The sequence below is a fragment of the Pseudonaja textilis genome, chromosome 17 (assembly GCF_049901715.1).
Source record: "Pseudonaja textilis isolate UNSWEBS1 chromosome 17, rPseTex1.2, whole genome shotgun sequence".
In the NCBI taxonomy this organism is placed as follows: Eukaryota; Metazoa; Chordata; class Lepidosauria; order Squamata; family Elapidae; genus Pseudonaja; species Pseudonaja textilis.
In genome coordinates this window covers 7,386,218-7,406,151 of record NC_142006.1, presented here as the reverse complement: position 1 = coordinate 7,406,151, position 19,934 = coordinate 7,386,218, and the positions used below count along the sequence as shown (strand labels likewise).

General features: G+C 47.0%; 1 protein-coding gene, 1 long non-coding RNA gene and 1 other non-coding gene across 10 annotated transcripts in view; 1 reads left to right on the top strand and 2 right to left on the bottom strand.

Annotated features, from left to right (window-relative positions):
• Nucleotides 1-780: 780 nt before the first annotated feature.
• PRRC2B (proline rich coiled-coil 2B) overlaps nucleotides 781-19,934 on the bottom strand; it is a 35,927-nt gene continuing 16,773 nt past the window's right edge. The window contains exons 16-32 of one of the 8 annotated variants that reach the window (XR_015739777.1): nucleotides 17,279-19,360; nucleotides 16,401-16,579; nucleotides 15,888-16,033; nucleotides 15,570-15,711; nucleotides 14,444-14,526; nucleotides 13,849-14,055; nucleotides 12,841-13,056; nucleotides 12,365-12,451; nucleotides 11,484-11,636; nucleotides 10,965-11,154; nucleotides 10,007-10,108; nucleotides 9,647-9,770; nucleotides 8,866-9,091; nucleotides 8,353-8,529; nucleotides 7,870-7,961; nucleotides 6,877-7,079; nucleotides 781-2,525 (exon numbers count right to left, since the gene is read on the bottom strand). Coding sequence is in view for 7 of the 8 variants with exons in the window: in XM_087914741.1 (XP_087770867.1) it covers nucleotides 5,927-6,064; nucleotides 6,998-7,079; nucleotides 7,870-7,961; nucleotides 8,353-8,529; nucleotides 8,866-9,091; nucleotides 9,647-9,770; nucleotides 10,007-10,108; nucleotides 10,965-11,154; nucleotides 11,484-11,636; nucleotides 12,365-12,451; nucleotides 12,841-13,056; nucleotides 13,849-14,055; nucleotides 14,444-14,526; nucleotides 15,570-15,711; nucleotides 15,888-16,033; nucleotides 16,401-16,579; nucleotides 17,279-19,360 (4,426 nt within the window). In the remaining variant the exon portion in view is untranslated. Of the gene's footprint in view, nucleotides 2,526-5,357; nucleotides 6,065-6,876; nucleotides 7,080-7,869; nucleotides 7,962-8,352; nucleotides 8,530-8,865; nucleotides 9,092-9,646; nucleotides 9,771-10,006; nucleotides 10,109-10,964; nucleotides 11,155-11,483; nucleotides 11,637-12,364; nucleotides 12,452-12,840; nucleotides 13,057-13,848; nucleotides 14,056-14,443; nucleotides 14,527-15,569; nucleotides 15,712-15,887; nucleotides 16,034-16,400; nucleotides 16,580-17,278; nucleotides 19,361-19,934 lie in introns of those variants that run through there. The other 7 variants (XM_087914747.1, XM_087914741.1, XM_087914744.1 and 4 more) reach the window with 7 other exon arrangements.
• On the top strand, nucleotides 3,316-3,628 carry LOC148124539 (uncharacterized). The gene is made up of 2 exons (XR_015739778.1): nucleotides 3,316-3,383; nucleotides 3,472-3,628. It is a non-coding gene; the product is annotated as an uncharacterized LOC148124539 (long non-coding RNA).
• On the bottom strand, nucleotides 10,237-10,323 carry LOC113444060 (small nucleolar RNA SNORD62). Its single transcript, XR_003375181.1, has one exon. It is a non-coding gene; the product is annotated as a small nucleolar RNA SNORD62 (small nucleolar RNA).

Here is a 19,934-nt window from a genome sequence, read left to right as displayed (position 1 = left end):
TTGCCCAATTTCTGTAGTTCTATTCGCGGCTGAGCAAATGCCCACCACATAAAGTGACCCTAATGAAATTTATTTTGAAATTATTTCTTTCTTGTGCAGATATCACATTCACCCTAGTGAAATCTTGCTTTGACACTAGCAAATTGCTAATTGCATTACTTGCATCAATGATTGGCAACAGGGTAAACAAAACTTCACAGGGGTGAATGATAATTGTTGAATTTCAGAGGGGCAGTTGGATAGATGCTTTTTTTGGGAGGTAACTGGACTTTTTCCTTTGAAGACTTTTCGCTTCTCATCTGAGAAGCTTCTTCAGCTGTCCCAGGATAGTGGGGAATGGAAGGATTTATATTCCTTGCAGTTGGTCATTTGCATCCTTTTAGTTGTTGAGGCGCCTTGGAGGTTTGTCTGTGTCCTCAGGGTCACCGGAGTGCTGCAGTCTGCAATGTTTTCCTCTGGAAATCCATTTCTACTCTCACACCATTCAAAAGGCATTCATCCCAAATTGTATAGCTGAAAGACTGTAGAGATTCCTCAGTCATCCAGATTATGCTTGTCCCAAATGTGTTTTTTTCAGGAGGCAAAACAACAACAAAAACAGAAAATCCAGTTGCCTCCTGAAAAAGCACCTTGGGGACAACAAACCTGGATGATTTGAGAATCTCCACAGACGTTTAGCTATACAATGTGATCTTTTTCGCACAGCAATGGCACATTTTTCACCGCCGTCTCTCCAAGCTGCATTCTGCAAAACTGGGCCAATCACAACGCAAAACCGCCTCACTTTTACTTTTCATTTATTTATTTTTAATTTAAATAAGGATAATTCTTTCGTATGGAAAGAGCTAATACAATCACATATTTGAAAGGAGAAACCATATAAACTGGAAAAAACAAACGAAAACGGGGGAAGAAAAGAAACACCCCCAAAAAGAAAAGCAACCCCATACAAGGGCAAACAAGAACTCTCGTTTTATCGGCCTGGGCAGTTCTCCCAAAAGATTTAAAACGTGGTTGTGTGTCTGCAAATTTATTCACCGTTTGCCCTTTCAAATATCTGCTCTACATGAAAAGACAAAACACAGGAAAAGCCCCTCCACCCCGCCCAAAACAAAACAAAACAAACAAACAGAAAGAGTTTACTGTACAGGTTTGCAAGATTAAAACATGAACAGGTACAATACCATCTTTAAAATAAAAAAGAATGTGATTTATACAGGACGAGAGAAGGAATTTTTGCTATGAACATCTTATTCAGCTTCTTTTAATCATCCTCGACTGACTTTTAAGCAGTTCAGCCTTGTGTCGACGACCAAGTGTTGTGTTAAGATTAGCGCTTACGATACCCACAAATTTTCAGTCCGACATCTCTGGCGAAAAATGCTCGTTAGAAGCCACGGGACAAATTAAAGCCAAGCGCTTTGAATCAGCTTCCAATCGGATGAAGACTAATTAAATGAAAAATATAATCTGCCTGTCATACTTTGAAGTGACACGGAAAGAGAATTTTTGCATCACACCGAAGGCTAAAAGACACAAAGGAAAGGAGGGAGAGGGGGGATTTAAAATGGCATGCAAGAAAAAGGTCTTGTGGCTAACGATAAACTTTAAGCTTGATGGGGTCTTTTCCATCTATTATGACTCTCTGAAAAAAAATAAAAGAGGACCCAGGAAAATGGAGGGTCTTTTTGCAGAAGGCAAGAAGGGAAAAGATAGATCTAGGTTAGCTATGATCTACAAATGTGTGTCAGTTTATCTTTTAAAACTTCAGCCTCCCCCTCTTTCACACCTTTAAAGAACAATTTTAGGAGTTTTTACAAGGGGGGAAAAAAATAGGCCAGCCTCGAAATGCAAGAGAGGACGTGGTGAAATGCAGAATTTTAATTCTATTTACAGGCATCTGTAGCTGAACAAAAACACAACTGCAGGTGAAAAAGGTGCTTTAAAACCACTTTGGGGGGAAAAAATAACGATCAAAAGAAGCGCTTATTAGCTTGTTTCTGGTTTATAAACGGACTGATGTTCTGATTTTTCTTTTCTTTTCTCCCAAAATATCGTGTGCAGAGATGAATTTGACAGGCGCAATCTTGGAAAGCAATCTGATCTCCTTTCTTTTCGGTGGGAGAAAAAAAACCCCGCACTCTTTGCCAATATCCAACTTTCGGCGTTTACACAGTTCACGCAGGAGAAAATTGCTTGTGCAGAATTGCTCCTTTCTTCTTCTCACTGACACTTCAGTTGGCTGCCCTCAAGATATGAGGTCTGAAAACCTTCTGCTTGCATCTCAGGGCTCACACGTGTTCCTTCCCCGAAACACGCACACAAAAAATTGTTGAATTTGTAGTGAAGGAAATAGAGATGGGTTTGGTTTTCTTTCAAGAACATCATGTTATTGTGTGCCGCCGAGTTTTGGTTCCAGCAGGCAAAAATAAAGCGAGAAGGTTTAGCCAAAACTTAAAAAGGCTACAGTTAAAAAGCGAGTTTTGATAAAATAGAAAAATCTATGGACTCTTTCTTGACCTGACCTGTGCAGAATAAAGCCAGACATTATATAAATAGATCAGTGAAGTATTTAATTCTTTTCAGCTACAACATCAAATACGTATAAATAAATTCTAGTGTTTTGTTTTTTTTTTAATTTTGCTGGAGTGGAAGAAAAAAATTCTGATTTAAATTCCCAACAGGTTTACAGTGCTCTTTTGCATCTAACAATCAATCTAGCTGCCTCACAACTTGAAAGACAAAATGCCAAAAATTTGGCCAGACAAAGAAAACAAATAGAAAAATAAAAACTCACCCAGGGCGCAAAGCAATTACGCCACTAAAGAACAGGATTGCAAATTTGTTAATCTTTGCACAGAGGAAGGAAAAAAATGAAAGGAAAAGCAAAGCACAATTACGCCAAGATTGCAAATTTGTTAATTTTTTTTACACGGAACTGACTGGGTCATATCAAACCGTTTTCGAGGTGTTTTGTGTGAGAAATTCTGCAGCTTGCAATATTTTTCAAGCTGAGGCATAGAAGGAAGCAAAAAAAAACAAAAAAGCGGGGAGAGTTATAGGGAGTAAAACGGTTAAAAATGGATGAAAATTTTGGCAGAGTTCCAAAGACAAATATCGAAGAATTACTAAACTCCAAATGACTAAAATGACTACAAGGAGTAGAGAAGCTCCGTCCCACCCCAAATTTCAATCCCAGCAATCTCTATATTTAATTGGAAAGCCCCTCAATTTTAAACCTCTGGGAATGGTAGGGAAGGGATCTCAAATCCATGCCGACAAAGCCAACGTTACTGCAAAGCTCTCACGGAAAAAAAACAAACACTAAAAAGTCTATTTTGACAGCTGCCAGAATTCAAAATTGCCTCTTTTTGACAGCACCAGTCCAAGCCTGCCTGCTACTGAAGTTTTTGCGTTCTGTTTTTTTTTTTCCCCCTCTCCAAAATGTGGTTTTTGGAACTGCCAACCAAGAAGTTGGTTGGATGCTTTAGCTAAAAGCAGCAGATTGCGATTTTTTTTAAAAAAATTGCTCTAACTCTCAGCCACATGGGAGTTGTGACCAAACTGTGATCACTGGGAAGATTTTAGACTTACTGATGATGACTCCTGCATTTTTTTCTACCTCTTTTTTTAAAAAAAAAACATATGTGGAACTCCCCTACTAATCGATTTTTCCAACAATGATCGTGGGGAAAAGGTGTTTTGTCATTTTTTGCTATCAGGCTTGGAAAAGGGAGAGAAGGAAAAAAAAAATGTCAAAAGCTCCCTGCCTGCTATGGCCGTTTGTTTATTTATTTTTAAATGATCTTTGCAGGGATTAAAAAAAAAAAACCTGTTTTTACCTGCCCTGGTTAGTTACCAAGAGACACTTCAGCTTTGTTTTTGCAGAAACTGGACTGCCGGATGCGAAATAGGATGGAAGGGGTGAAAGAGAGCTTAGAAAGAAAGACAGAATTAGCCAAAGCAAAGGAAGGAATAGAGTAAGGATGAGCTGAGGGAGGAGGATGGCGGGGACAGCAGAAGGAAAACGGGAAGAAGGGAAAGTAGCCTCTTTTCCCCAAGTTTGAACCACAATCAAATATGCCAGGAATTCTCCACCTCAGCCACTTTAAGATACGCGGACTTCAACTCCCAGAATTCATGCTGAAAAAGCCTGCTTTGGGAGAGAAGGACTCTGGGAGTTGAAGTCCACACCGCTTCAAGATTGAAAAAAAAATAAATCACTTTTCTGGACAAAGCAGCTGATTTAGCAGAGGCTGTTTAAAAAAAAAAACTCGAGAAGTTTACGTTTCCATACTCCTTGTCTAAAACAAGTCAGGAAAATAAATCTGGTTTGGGGGGGAGATTTGGGAAGATTCTTGGTGGTCTCTCTCAAAATGACTGCCAAGGGTTAGGGATTTGGGGACGAGGCAACGGGGAAAGAGCTGATCCGACCTCTTTCGTATCTTGGTTGATTTCTAAAGCTCGTGTCTTTAGCGCAAAAGGGAAGGAGGAAGGAAAGGCCTTCAGGGAGGGAGTTGAGGTCCAAGCTTGATGGGAGGCCATTGTTAAGATCACAAAGTTGTATGTAGGAATATCTAGGCAAGGAGGAAGTCCATCCAGGTGCATGATTTGGGGGGTTGGCAAATGTTTCCTTTCCAGGTGAGTCAATCGGAAGCAGGAAGAAATATATATATACATATATATATAAAACGGAACATGGAGAAGTTCAGCTACAAAATGAAGGATACAGTGTCCCTGGGGGTGGAGATTAAAAACCCTGATGGGTTCAGAGAAAGGAGAAGGAAGCTGTTATTGTACAAAGGAAGAGGAAGAGGAGGAAAGGGGAGAAGAAAGGAGGGCGGAGGGGGAGGGAAGGGAAGAGACAGAGGAAGGAGGAGGGAGGGAGGAAGGAAGAGGAGGGAGGAAAAGTAGACAAAGGAAGGAAGGAGGAAGGAAGGAAGGAAAGAAGAGTGGAAGAAGGAAGGAAAAGAATGGAAGAAGGAAGAAGGAAAAGAAGAGTGGAAGAAGGAAGGAAAGGAAGAAGGAAGGAAGGAAGGAAGGAAGGAAGGAAGGAAGGAAGGAAGGAAGGAAGGAAGGAAAGAAGAAGGAAGGAAGGAAGGAATGGAAGGAAGGAAGGAAGGAAGAAGGAAGAAGAAGGAAAAGGAAGGAAGGAAGGAAGGAAGGAAGGAAGAGGAAGAAGGAAGGAAAGGAATGGAAGAAGGAAGGAAGGAAGGAAGGAAGGAAGGAAGAAGGAAGGAAAGGAATGGAAGGGAAGGAAGGAAAGAAGAGTGGAAGAAGGAAGGAAAGGAATGGAAAAAGAAGGAAGAAGAAAAGAAGGGGAAGAAGGAAGGAAGGAAGAAGGAAGGAAGGAAGGAAAGAAGAGTAGAAGAAGGAAAGGAATGGAAGAAGGAAGGAAGGAAGAAGGAAGAGTGGAAGAAGGAAGGAAAGGAATGGAAGAAGGAAGGAAGAAAGAAAAGAAGAGTGGAAGAAGGAAGGAAAGGAAGAAGGAAGGAAGGACGTACAACGGATAATCTAGCATTTCCACTGTGCCACGGGAAAAGCTTAACTCCTTAATGCTTTCTGCTACTTTCTGGTGGAGAAAATGAACGAACAAAAAATATGACTGTAGCCACGGCAGAATCCACGAATTCAAAAGGAGGCTTTGGATGCTGCTGAACTTCCATGGAGCGGTCATCAGTGTTCTTTTAAAAAAAAACAAGCGGGGCCAAGGATGGAAGGGAAAGGGGCGGGGGGGAAATAGAACCCACAGCAGGAGGAGAAAACCTCTCAGCGTAAAGCAACTGGGAGCCTCCAGCTCTCCCCCCTCCCCGAAGGGGGGCTGTCTAGGGGAAGGGCGTGGGTCGCAAAGCCTGCCTCTCATTCTCTCCGGCAGGAGGACTGGAGGGCAACCTTGGAGGGGGGAGGATGGTTTCCCCCCAGAGCCTCAGGCCTTGCTCTCTTCCACTTTGACAGCTTGAGGCTTGATGGCGCCTGTGCGGACTGCCTTCATCGGACCAGCGGAAGGAGCCTCCTGCAGTTTCCCGGCTCCCAGGCCTTTGTTCTCATCCACTCGCTGTTTTGCCTGTCGGTCAGAGGAGGAAGAGAGGAGGAGGAAGGGAGAAGAAGGGAGAGAAGAAGATGGGGGAAGGGAAGAAGGAAGAGGAGAACAGAGTAGAGGAGAGGAAAAGAGAGGAGAGGAAAGGAAAAGAGGGGAGAGGAAAGGAAAGGAAAAGAGAGGAAAGGAAAGGAAGAGAGGAGAGGAGCAGAGAGGGGAGGAGAGGGGACAGGAGAGGAAAGGAAAGGAAAAGAGAGGAGGGGAAGGGAACGGAAAAGAGGGGAGAGGAAAGGAAAAGAGAGGAGAGGAGCGGAGAGGAAAGGAAAGGAAAAGGGAGGAGAGAGGAGGAAAAGATAGGAGAGGAAGGGAAAGGAAAAGAGAGAGGAAAAGAGAGAGAGAAAGGAAAAAGGCAGGTAAGTGAAGGGAGAACAAAGAGAAATGGAAAGAGAAGGAGGAAGAAGAGAGAAAGGGGAAGGGAGAGGAAAGGAGGAGGAAAAGGAGAAAAGGGGAAAGAAGAGAAAGGGAATGAAGGAAAGAAGGGAGAGAGAGAAGAAGGAAAGAAACAATCAGGGCAAGATTATCTTGAGTTTCCTTCTCCCTGTTCCCAGGACGGTTGCCATTCATCTCCCCTTCAAGGCCTTCCTCTTCTCTCCAAGGTCATCCATTCCTTTCCTAAGGTCGTCTCCACAATCCTTCCCTTCGCAGTGGGGGTGTGTGTGTGTGGAGAAGGACAGGAGAAGTCCTGGACCCTGCAACACCCAGGAGGTTCTCCTGTCCCAGAATCCCCCAGGAGGCCAAGAGGACCATGGCCTAAGTCACCCTCCTCCTCCTGTTATCACCTCGCTTCTCCTGGTGGGGAAACCAGCTCTGATGTTGCAAGTTCGGTTCTCGAGAAGGGAGCTGACGGAACCACCTCTTAAGGACGCTCCGTTAAGGGTCTGGCGCCCGTGTCCGGGTTACCTGTTGAATGTAATGCCTTTGGGCAGAGCTCATGCCGACGGCCGATCCGGAGGACTTTCCGCTGGGGCTAGCAGAACTGGGCCTGGGAAAAGGGGAAGGAGAGGGCGGTAGCGGTGGAAGATAACAAACGGCGCGACGCAAACCATCGTTCCAAGTCAAGAATGGATTCCGTGGCACCAGCTTGGTGCGAAAAGCAAGCCGATCTCTCCAATCATTCTCCATCCATTTAATTCCCAACATAATTTAACATCAAGTTCTCAAGATAACGCCCAGCTGTTCATAGACTCCATTTTATTTTTTTTACTAGCTCGGTACCCGCGCTTCGCTATGAAACTACGTCGGTTGGGCTTTGTTTTTAGGGAGGAAAATAAAGGGGGGGGGGAATTCTGCCTCTGATTACCAGCATCCATCCGTAGTTCATCTGGCTAGTGTGTGAGAAGGTTGAGGGCTGTTTGGAAACTGAAACAGTATTTGCCATGTGAGCAAGGAGACAGCAAGGAGCCTGGGCGTGGCTTAGCTCAACTGTTCTGTACTAAAGCTGGTTGCTGCTGTGAAAACTGAAACTCCCTGGTGGCCTCTGAGCTTGGTGGGGTTTTGGGCAGGTGTTTCATGACCCAACCAGGTAAACATCACCAGTGCTAATGTTGCTGTATCACTGATGATGTTACCTAATGAAATGTCTGCAAGAAAAACCATCAAGCTCAGAGAGTGCCATGGTCCCCACAGTTCAACTACAGATATTTTTGTCTCTTTCCGGTATTTATATAAATAGCCATTTGAGGGAGCCAGCCACTTTCTCTAAGAACCAGGAACCCCGCCGTCTTTGCCCCGGTCCAATAAATCTAAGCATGGATTATTATTATTTTTTTCACCTGTAAGTGTGAGAAGACGGAATGGGTCCACCAGAAATGATGTTCTGTTTAGTGTCTGCAAAGGAGAATCCTTTGATTTCCATGTGAGAAGACTAGAAGATGAAAATGAGGGGAGAGAGAGAAACAGCTAAATTATTTGATCTTGCAGAAAAGGGGAAGTTAAAGAGATAGTTGGGATATAAATACACACACACACACACACAAACACATATATGGATCTTTGGTTATTCGGGTTTTCTCCCGCGTAAAGTTGGAAGTATCTAGGCGACGTTTCGATGAAGTCTCATTCATCATCTTTAGGCTTGTGTCTTCAGCTTTGTGCTTCTCAGAGTAATTGAGAAGCACAAAGCCGAAGACACAAGCCTGAAGATGATGAATGAGACTTCATCGACGGTTCAAAAGGTTTTTTTAAAAAAATAAAAAATTTTGAAAGATGCACACTCACACACAGGTGCCACACACACACTGAGAATTACTTCTTACCTCTCTGTTTGCAACCAGAGCAGACGCCTGGGAGTTGGGGGAGAGGATCCGGCGAGGGGCCCCAACGGGGAGGTTCTGAGCTTGGGACAGGTGCATGGACTGGGATAATAAGAGAGGCTGCTGGCCAGATCCGTAGCGGGCCATCGGTAGCTGGGACCCCGGAATTGACATCGTTAGCTGTGGGTAGATAAGCAAGGAAGAGATGCTTGATGGGTGGCAATTAGGGGTTTATCAGCAATATATTTTATTTTGAATATGAAGGTGGGTCAGAATGAAGAGTGGGGGAGGGTCAATCTACTTTGCCAAAAGGAATCCTGGGAGTTGAAGTCCACCCTTCTTAAAGCATGCTGGACCGGGGAATTCTGGGTAGTGGAAGTCCACAATCTCAAATCTGCTGAGGCTGAGCAGTACTGGACTGGTTGCTACTACTGCTCTCTACTTCAGACCTGGCCCGACCCCTGCTTAAATCGAAATGCTGAGGGAAACAGCCGCGACCGTGGGATTCGACCAGACCTGCTGAAGCTGCGAGTCCATCATTTGGGAAGCCTGGTTGATCTGACCCTCGTAAACCAGAGCTTGGCTGCCGTTTACGGGCTGGTAGGGGGTGCCTGACTGCGTTTTCACCATCTCCAATGGCTGCATCCCTGGGAAGGCGGAGTAGGGCGCCTTCAACGCTGTGCCTCCGGTCAGGACCATCGTGCTGGGCTGGGATAAGCTGGGGTGCATGTAGACCTGAGACCTTGAAGGGAGAAAAACAGCCTATCAGGGATGAAAAGCAGCAGAGCACAAGGTGGAGGAGGAGGAGGAGGAATAGGAGGATTATGGGGTCCGTGGTACTCTCTGAGCTTGGCTGCTTTCTTGCAAACACTTCATTACCAGTGGAGGGAGAAAGGGGGGAGAAAGGAAGGAGAGGGAGGAGGAGGAGCAGGAGGAGGAGGAAAGAAGGAAGACAAGGAGGAGAGGAGGAGGAAGAGAAGGAGAAGGAGGAAAGGAGGAGGCGAAGGAGAGGAGGAAGAGAGGAGAAGAGGAGAAGCAGAAGAGGAGGGGGAAGAAGAATAAGAGGAGGACTATGGGGTCCGTGGTACTCTCTGAGCTTGGTTGCTTTCTTGCAAACATTTCATTACCAGTGGAGGGAGGAAGGAGGAGGGAGAGGTGGGGGAGGAAGAGGAGGAGGAGGAGAGAAAAAGAAGGAAGAAGGAAGAAGAGGAGAAGAGGAAGAGGAGGAGATGAAGGAGGAGGAATGGTGACTTTGGGGGTGAAGCCAGGCCACTGAATAGGTCACTCATCCTGTTACCTGAAGGGAGGGATGGAGCTATAGATCTCCTGGGACTGGGACACTGGAAGGCCGCCCCTCAATCCGAGCTGAGCCTGGGCTTGCAATGATGTGTGGAGGGAGAGTGGAATCTGCTGAGCGGCAGCTGCCTGAAAGAAGGAAAGAACGAAAAAAAAACCCCGAGGGTGAGATCGAAGTAGGAAGGTCTCATCATCACGGCCAACGGGGGAGGGATGGACTTCGACCCAGAATTTTTGAAACTTTGCTCAAAACATCACCCAAAGTTGATTGGTGCAGGTCTTCACAGGACATATTCTCTCTCTCTCTCTCTCTCTCACACACACACACACACACACACACACACACACGCAAAGCAGTGACTTGCCTGTTGGTAGCTTTGTTGCTGAGGTATTGTCGGGGGAACAAGTCGCGGCTGGCTGGCAAACACGTGCCCATCTAAATAAAGGGGCGTCATGTGGTTCCCTGGAGCGGGTGGGAAAAGAAGCGAGAGGTTAATTTTGTCCACGTGCAAATGTTTCTCTTGCTCTCCCTTCCGCTTAAAAGATGCAAAGGCCCCTCCCCCTCTCTGGACGTGGCGGCAGGACCAAGAGTCTCTCAGGCATAGAATATCTTCAAACGCCCTTTGGCTGATTGCACAATCGGGGGCTCAGAAGGATCCATTGGATACATCACAGAGACCACAACAGGAAGCTTTCAATGTAGCTTGCACGAGTCCTTCTGCTATGCTAGGTGGGAATCGTCATGGGATATAGTGCCCAAAGACACTGTCTAGGGTACAATCAGAAAGAAGCTACCTAGCCTGCAGATGGAGAAGGGGAGAGACTCAAGAATTGACCCTCCCTAGTTTCTCAGGCGAATAGTTTCCCTGGAGAAATGTGGGAGAATTATACTTCCAAACTTGCAAAATTCTTGTCGGAATAAATATATCTATGCCACAACTACAGTAGTATTAAGCCAGCAGGTGGCAGTATTTACCAGTTTGGATGGAGGGTATATACTCTATGCACTTTCGTTCTAAGCAGAGTTTGCTGTTACAGTTAAATAGTTAAGCAGTAAAGCACATGGTGATTGTACTCTTTGTTTGCTCTGAGGTGCTATATATAAACAGATTTTCTAACGATTCTGTTAATGTAGCCTACAATAAAATAGGAGTAAAGTAACACTGATGAGGCACAAAGAGAAGCAGAAGTGACCAATGAAAGACTAACTGGACAGCCATAAGCCAGGACTGATACATTTTCGAATCCTAGTCAGAGCAACCGTTTGCAGGGCATGTCTTTACGAGTTCTTCCCACCGCTCTCAAAAAAATGGACGCACCTGGAATCGAAGAAGGCGCCACAGAGGCCACGGGCATCGGGGGGACAGAAACACCCCCAAAGGAGCTGTAGCTGACCCCACTGGAAACCCCAATGCTGGATGTGGGCTGAATGCCAGAGCCAACGCCTCCGGGGGAGTTCTGTTCGGGAAGGCTGGGAGAGTTTTCCCACGCCTTTCGGGCTGACTCCATCTGCAGGAGGACAGGGGGGACAAGAATTAGCATCGTAGCATCCAAAGGACAGGCCAGAAAGTCAGAAATAACATATATTTCACTCAGCAACATAAAATTTTGGCTCAATCGTGGTCATAAGCTGAGGACTACCTGTATCTGGTTATCCTGATTAAGGCCCTGAGGATGACAAATGTGTGCTTTTAATTTTTTATTTATTTACAGTTCATATTTCTTATCTGCCCATCTTCCTCAGAGAGGGAGATGACAGTGGTCCATCATTGGCAGTGATACCTGTCCATCAAAGTGCCTTCTCTTTGGGGGAGTTATCCCCATCCACAAAAACTTACTTTAAGAGTGAGATCTGCCGTAGGATAAGATATGTTTAAGCTGATGCAACGGGGAAGTTGATGGTCTCTTCGAATAACAGGGAGGGATTGGGTTAATCCAGACTGTTGAAACATAGATGGGATACAATTAAACCTTGCTGGGTTTGCAGAATTCTGTAAGATTCATGGAAAGAAAAAGAGCCTCAGTTAACTGACAGCAACATTTTGGTGGAAACCTAACGTACAGTCAAACAAAGAATAGGACAGAATCAACAGTGAGTAAAGGAGCAGGCTGGGAGATCAGTTCTTAAAGAGATTGTAGAGCAGTACACACATAAAACACAGACACAAGCACATGCAAATCACATTTTAAGCTGTGTGTAATTTCCCAAACGACGGGGAAGATCTCCACCTGATTTCCAAAAGGAGGAGAGGAAGGTGGAGGAGGAAGTGGAGAAGGAGAAACTGAAAAAGGGGGAAGAATAAAATAAGAGCAGGTGAATAAAACAAGAGCAGGTAAGAAGGGGGAAAATAACAAAGGGAAGAAGAAAACGGTGAAGGAGTGGAAAGAGAGGAAAACGAAAGAAGAAAAAGATGGAGGAAAGGAGGAAGGAGGAAGAAGTGGAGAAGGAGTTGGAAAAAACGAGGAAAAGAAAACGGGAGGGGAAGCTGAAGTGGGGGAGAGAAGAGGAAAAGGGGAAGAAGGAAAAAGATGAAAAAAAAGGAAAAAAGATAACGGAGAAGAAAAAGGAAGAGAGGAAGAGGCGTAGTAGAAGATGGGAAAGAACAAGAAAGCAGCAGAAGACGAAGGAAGAGAGGAAAATGAAAGAGAAGGAAAAGGAGGAAGAAGACAAGACGAAGAATGAAGAGAAGCCAAAACACCAACCACAAAATATTCTTACATTGCTGGCTAGCACGTTCTGTAACTTCGCAACTGGGTTGGCCGGGGTGCCAGGAGACGAGCCAGGGGGGAGATTGAAGTCCGAATCCTGCAACAAATCGGTCTCTTTTTACCAATCAACCCTCCACATTGCAACTGGGTTTACTGGGAAGCAAGGATAGGGTTAAACCTCCCAAAACGGAGGTCCCCAAACTCGGCAACTTTAAGACTTGTGGACTTCCACTCCCAGAATTCTGGAAGTAGACGTCCACAAGTCTTTTAAGTTGCCGAGTTTGGAGCCCCCTGGATTAGAGGGAGAGGTGTGTGTGGCAAAGGCGCCTATTGATTAGTTGGCCCTCCACACACCTGCTTTCTCCTTTGGGAGGGGAGGAAAACTGAGGAGGGGACTGTCCCCTTCGACTTGGGACTCTTGGAAGGGAGGAGAAATAAGAGAGAGATGCCCAAGGAAAGGAAGAAGGAAACGCGAAGGGGCCTCACTTTAGGGTTCACTCCGAATTCAATGGGCGGGACGGGGAGGACCGAATCCACGTGAATCTCCACCCCGTTGGTGGGGGCGATGTTGCCCTCCAGCCGTTCAGACCCTTCCGAGCCTTTCCGGTTTTTCAAGGAGCGCTCGTTGCCGATGGGCCCCGGTTTGTGGTCCTTGTTTGGGGTCAGGGCTTGCTCCGAGTCCTGGGCAAGAAAACAGAGAGGCTGAGATGGAGGGAGGGAGGGAAGGGAAGAGAAGAAAAGAGGAGGAGGAGGAGGAAAGGGATGGGAAAAGAGGAGAAGCAAGGAAGAGAGTGGGGAGAAAGAGAAAGGGGAAGGAAGAGAAGAAAAGGGAGGAAAAGATGAGTGGGGAAAAGGTGAAAAAGGGAAGGGAGAGAGAGATGGGAAAAGAAAGGGAAGAGGCCGTGATAAAGGGAGAGGGAGGGAAGGAAGGAAGGAAAAAAGGAAGGAATGGATGGATGGATGGGAAAAGAGGCAGGGATGAAAAGGGAGGGAAGGAGGGAGGGGAGAAAGAAAGAAGGAATGGATGGGAAAAGAGGCAGGGATAAAGAGGGAGGGAGGGAGGAAACAGAGGCAGAAATAAAAGGAAATAAAGGACTGTACTTTTTGGTTCATTATTAAAAGCAGCCAATCGGCCAAAACAGGATCCCACATGAAAAAGTTCATCCCTTCACACCTCCGCTTTCTCTGCTTCCATCCTCACCTTCCATCTGACCCCCAATTTTAGAGGAACGCCTTTTGAAGGCTCAAAAGAACGGCACCGGGTTTTAAACCGTCGGGTTCGGATAAAGCTTACCCATATTCCACCCACCTCCCAAGAAGTCAGGGACTGAGGCATTGTACCGTAACTGGTGTGTGTGTGTGTGTGTGTGTGTGTGTGTGTCTTCCGCCAAAGGTCTGACAAAAATGCCAAAGACGGAAGCCCTCCTTCCGTTTCCTCCCGCCATCCCCTTGAGCCAAGGTTCGGCTACCCCAGGACTGGAAAAGGCGGGTTACCTTCTTATCCAACGGCTTCGGAGCTGGCTCTTTCGGCCCGTCTCCCTTGGCCTCGGCCAGCCCGCCTCCGCTCAGCTCCTCGGGTTTGAGGGTGCCATACGGAGAACTGCGCTGGGAAGAAGTGGCCGAAGACTCCCGCGACTCGGCGCTCAGGTCGATGCCGCTGTCTCCCTGGCTGCCTCTGAACCCCTGCGAGGAAGAGGGAGGCTGGGGGAGTTAGAGCGACATGAATTGCGTTCGCCTTAACTGGATGTTGGCTTGTTCGTTTTTTTAGAATAGAATAGAATAACCGAGTTGGAAGGGACCTTGGAGGTCTTCTAGTCCAACCCTCTGCTTAGGGAGGAAACCCTACCCCACTACAGACAAAGGGTTGTCCAATCTCTTTTTAAAAACTTCTTAAAAGCATTCACAACTTCTGGACAGAAGTCGTTCCACTGATTAATTGTTCTAACTATCAGGAAATTTTCCTTAGTTCCAGGTTGCTTCTCTCCTTGATTAGTCCCCCACCCCACCCCGGTTGACCCTCGGGCCCCATAGTTATAAATCCCCAACTCTCCTGGGCGTGAGAGAAGGACCCATCGGGCGCCACACTGACCTCCGCAGAGCCGGTCTCGTTTCCAATAAAAGTGCCAATGGGCTTGTTCCAGGAATCAGGACCAGATGACTGAACGGACAGAGCTGCCAGAAAAGGAGGGAGAGAGAGAGAGAGAGAGAGAGAGAGTGACTAGAAGTGAAGACTATATGGTAGAACGATCAGAACAACTGCCAAAATGATGGCGTACAATACTATGCCTATTATGTATTTTCGAAAGAGATTACATTGTATAATTATGAGAATAATAGTTGTAACTAGGACGTATAATATGATGCATATTAAAAAAAAGCTATGATACCGACAGTACACGGTCATTGTAGAAATGGAAATGTGATGTATGATAAAGGAAAATGTGCAATAAAAAAATAATACAAAAAAAGGAGATATGGTAATCTTTATTGTCACTTTTTTCTGTCAACAGACTGGGACACATTGGAAAATGGGAATTCAAAATGCACACACATACCCATATATGCACACAAATCAATCTATCTATCTATCTATCTATCTATCTATCTATCTATCTATCTATCTATCTATCTTTATCTCTATATCTATCTATCTATCTTTATCTCTATCTATCTATCTATCTATCTATCTGTCTATCTATTTTTATATCTATCTATCTATCTATCTATCTATCTATCTATCTATCTATCTATCTATCTTATCTATCTTGTCTATCTATCTTTATCTATCTTATCTATCCTCTCTCTCTTTCCATATATCTATATCTATCACTATATCTATCCATCTATATTTAATCTATGTATCTATATCTATTTCTATCTCTATTATCTACCTACTACCTATCTCTACACACACAAACACACACACACAGCTCTCAGAGCTTGGTTGTTTTCTTTCTTATTTCATGACCCATCCAGGTTACATCGTCAGTGCTAGGAAGGAGCAGTATGTGAGGAGGAGGAGGAGGCAAGGAAGAGGAGGAGGAGAAAAGGGGAGGAATAGGAGAAACAAGAGGAGGAGGAGGACAACTGTGGGGTCCTTGTTGCTCTCTGAGCTTGGGGTTTTTTTCTTGCAGACGTTTCCTAACCCATCAGATTTGATCGCTTGCAACAGCGGCAAATGCCAAACCTCCGGAAGAGGCCAGACGTGGGCTCACCTGCGCTGTTGGTCTCCCAAATTTCTGTCCCCAAGGTGTTTCGAGGCACCGAGACGTCCCCTTGTTCGAGGCACAGGCTGTTCTGCTTTTTGGCAAAGCGGGGTGGGATGCGCGACTGAAGGACGCGGCCCTTAGCCGGAGCCTATAAAACGAGGGGGAAGGAACCCCCCAAAAACAACGGAGTTAAGATTCTTTCCACGTGCCGTTTTCTCTTCCTTCGGAGGAAGCGGTCCCTGAGTCCTACCGATCCGGAGGTTGAACAGTCACTAAACGAACGGTTGTAAGTCAAGGAAGACCTGCGTTTCTGGTTTTTCTCACCTGGGCAGCTTGTTCTTTCTTCCTGCGTTCCTCTTCCAGCAGCCGCCGCTGTTTCTTGGTCAGGACTTCAATGAATCCTTCGCTGTTCATCGGCCCCACGTCCGTCTCTGTCGCGGGACCCGGGCCACGGCTCTCCATCACGCCACCTGCGCGATGGAACACAAGCGTTTTTAACGCAAGTCCGGAACCTCTCTCTGGAAAGTGAATTTTCTCACAGCCCATTATAAGGTTGTGGGAATTTGGGCTTGGGAAGACTAGTGCATAAGGCACTGAGAAAGCAGGAGGTTGTGCATTCTAGTCCTGTCTTAGCAGGAAAGCCGGCTGGGTGACTTTAAGCCAATCACCAGGAGACTGGGAGTTCTAGTCCTGCCTTAGGCAGGAAAGTCAGCTGGGTAATCCAGAAAAATAGAAGGAGGAAGGTGTGTGCCGGATAAGTTTGCCGCCTTATTTATAAAACATAATAAAGGCAAGATACAAATAAAACAATAAAGGGAAAATTGTAATAGTGTTTACTTCTGTAGCTCAGCTCAAACGGACTGATGGTCTCTGTCGCCTCGCTGCCCGCCGACTTCAGCTCCTTCTCTGGCCTTTTCTCCAGGTTTTCGGCACCATTCAGGTTGGAGTGAGACCCGTAAGCGGAACGGTTCCGTCCAGGACTGCCGTTGTCAAGAACGCCGTTTTCTTCCGGAGATCTGCGGGGAAACAGCGGTTGTTGATTCAACTCACAATCGAGGAACCAACGGACTCCTGCAAGCAAGCAGGGAAGAAGGAATCTGGCAGAAAAATAGGCCAGAAATGTTGCCCAGGCCCAAGGGGCAGAACTACAAAGCAATAAGAGGGAGTCCTCGAGTTATGACTGTAATGGGAGCCTGGGTTGTAAGTCGGGGACGACTGCAAATCGACAAGTCGAAACAGTGCTTCTCAGCTTTCACGGTTGTGGACTTCAACTCCCCAGAATTCCCTAGTCAGACTAGGTTGGCTAGAGAATTCTGGGAGTTGAAGTCCACCTAGTCTCAAGGGCTGGATTCTCAGGTCCACTCTGTTCCCAGATATCGTCTCTCTCTTTTCTTAAGGGGGAACCAGCACTTCTGGACCTGTAAGATGGGCGGCCTCCCAGAATTCCCTGGAGACCACCATGCTGGCTGGGGAATTCTGGGAGCTGAAGTCTGAAAGTTGAGAAAGATTGGGTTGGACTGTATTCAAATACAGTCTCTGTTTTCTTAAGGGAGACCCGGTGTTTCTCCACCTTAATAACTTTGATATATGGGGATTTCAACTCCCAGAATTCTCCAGACGAGGGAATTCTGGGAGTTGAAGTCCGCACGATCTCAAGAGGTACGCTCTGTATGCAAATACTTTCCCTCTTTTCTTAGAAAGGGGAAGATTATTACCTTTTGCTCCTCATTTGCAGCACGTTCTGCTGGTTTTCGTAGTAGGACGCAGGTCGGTTCCCACCGGCTCGTATGGCTTTCTCCCCAAATCCTACGGGATCAGATTTCCGGCTTTGCCGATCTACCACAGGCCTCTGGCTGGAGAAGCTCCTCTTGGCCAGGTCTCTCTTCTCCCCCAAGGTGCTTCCGGGCACCCCGCCATCCAACGGTGCCTCGTTCTCCGAGTTCCCGCCTCCCCTCCTTTCCCGCCTCTCGCTGAAGTCGCTGCTTTCCGAGGCCGTCTCCCACTCTTCGTTGGCGTGATCTGAGGTATTCTGATAGGAGAGTTCCGGAGATCTTCTGTTCGAGGAACCGTTATAATCGGTCGTGACCAGTTTGGCTCTCCTGGGCCACTGGCAAGCGATAAGGTTGGCCCCACCATCTTCGGGCGTCCACTGACCCACGGACTCACGTTCCTGCCTCAAGCGCCTGAACCGGGGAGGTTTGTCCTGACGAGGGGGGCGCCGTCGACGGAACGGCCGGTTCTCCACGTTTTCAGGATCCCCTCCGTAGTCCTCTTCAAACACCCGTCGGCTAAACGAGTCCGAAGCCTTGTAAGACTCTTGGCTGTAATCCCTCTCTGGTAGACGCCTGATGCCAAAGGCGTCCAGAGGGGCGTTGTGCCCATATTCTTGCCAAGTATTTCCACCATTTCGGCTCTGCCACTGGGGAAACTCCTTGGAAATGAATCCTCGGCGCCCGTAAGTGGAATTGCTCAATCTTGGGGGTAACGATCGCCCAAAAGCTCGCGGGGTCCTCAACTTGGCGTCCTGATCATCGGAATAGATCTTATTGGATCTCCAGGAGTCCTGGAAATCCCCTTTCTTGAGATCGCCCTCTTCTTTCTCGGCCAGGGAACCCTCGTTATTATTCTCGGAGGCCCTTTGACGCCGGCGCTTGGGCAGTTCCTCATACTCGGAGCCTTCGCTGTGGGTCTCGCTCGCAATCCGGCGCCTGGGCTTTCCCCGCGGGAACTCCTCCCCCTGATTGAACTCTCTCAAGGTTCGTCCTCGGCTACTTCTCGGGGGACCCCCGCCGTTGCTGCTATTGTAACCGCCTCGGAGATTCGCCCCGCCGCCGCTACCAGCGGCAGCCACGCCTCCGCATCCCACCGTGTTGCTACGGCCTCGGAAGGTGAATTCTCGGAAGCCGCGTCCACGGCCCCGTCCTTGCCCCCGTCCGCCAAAGGCCTGTTCCTCATCGATGAAGATCCAGTTGTTTCGTTTGGTTGGAGGCAGCTCGGCAAACTCCCTTGACTGATTCTTGCCCTCCGAGTCCTTGGCTATCTTCTCCTTTTCTTTGCTGTCCTCCTCGTTGTCTTCATGATGTCTCTCGTTGTCCTGGACAGGGGTTTGTGGGGAGGGTCTCTCGTCCAACAAGCGGTAGCGAGTGGAGTGGACAACGGCTCCAGGATTCATCTCCTCTGATGCCTTTGGCGTGGGGCCCTTTTCTTTAACGGGATGGGACGTCTCTTCGCCCTCCACCTTCACCTTCTCCAGTTCTTTTTCCTTCTCCTCCACTTTAAGAGCCTTTAGGACCGGCTTTTTTATCGGACCGGATCGACGGGTTCTGCCCGTTTGCTCTTGCTGTAGTGTTTGACCGTTGGTGTTTCGGTTCTCAGGAGTCGTCCACCCAGTTCCAGGGTTGGCTTGCTTGCTGGCAGATCCATCCTTCTTCCACATCTCGGAACCAAACAAGGAGTCCTCCTGGAACAGCTCTTCTTTCCCCGAAGGCGACTCTTCCAAGGGTTTGGAAAAATGGCTGATCTCCCAACCATTGTATTCGGACTTCTTTTCATCCGGAATGGAACCGGACTCCAAAGGAGAATTCAACAGGCTCCTATCGCAAGGATCGGAAAGGTCAGAGCTGCACTCGGGAGGCTGAAAGATGCGTTCTTGGGGCGTCCTTTGGGCAGGACTGACGCATCGGTCGAAATTTCCCTGGGGTTTCTTCTCGAAGGAGCTTAAGTAGTCTTCTCCAACTTCTTCAAAGAAGTCATGTTGAGTGTTTAGCCCCGAGGGTGCAGAGTAAGAATTCTCCACCCTGAAAAAAAAGGAACCCCCCCAAAAAAGAAGGAATTCCATGTTAAGGAGCTGGGGAACAGGAAAAACGATGTTTTTTCACTAACGCTCTCCCAAGTGGTTGCTACAGAATAAGAGGGAGAAATTACAGGTACGCCTCAACTTACAGCAATTTGTTAAGTGACCAAAGTTACAACGGCACTGGAAAAAAGTGACTTACGACTGTTTTTCATGCTCACGACCATTGCAGCATCATGTGATCAAAATTCAAAGGCTTGGCAACTGGCATGTACTTATGACAGTTGCAGTCTCCTGGGGGTCACATGATCCCCTTCGGACAAGCAAAATCAACGGGGAAGCCAGATTCACTTCAGAGCTATTGTTACTAAGTTCACTTAACAACCGCGACAAGGAAGGTCGTGAAATGGGGCAAAACTCCTTTTAAACAACTGTCTCACTTAGCGACAGAAGATTTTGGGGCTCAATGAAGGCAGTAAGTCCACCTGTATTAAAGAGGGGAGATGGGCTCGTACCGTCTCTGCTGAATGGCAGATAAAATATGAGATCAGTTTTAATTGTTTTTGCCAGGCTCTCAG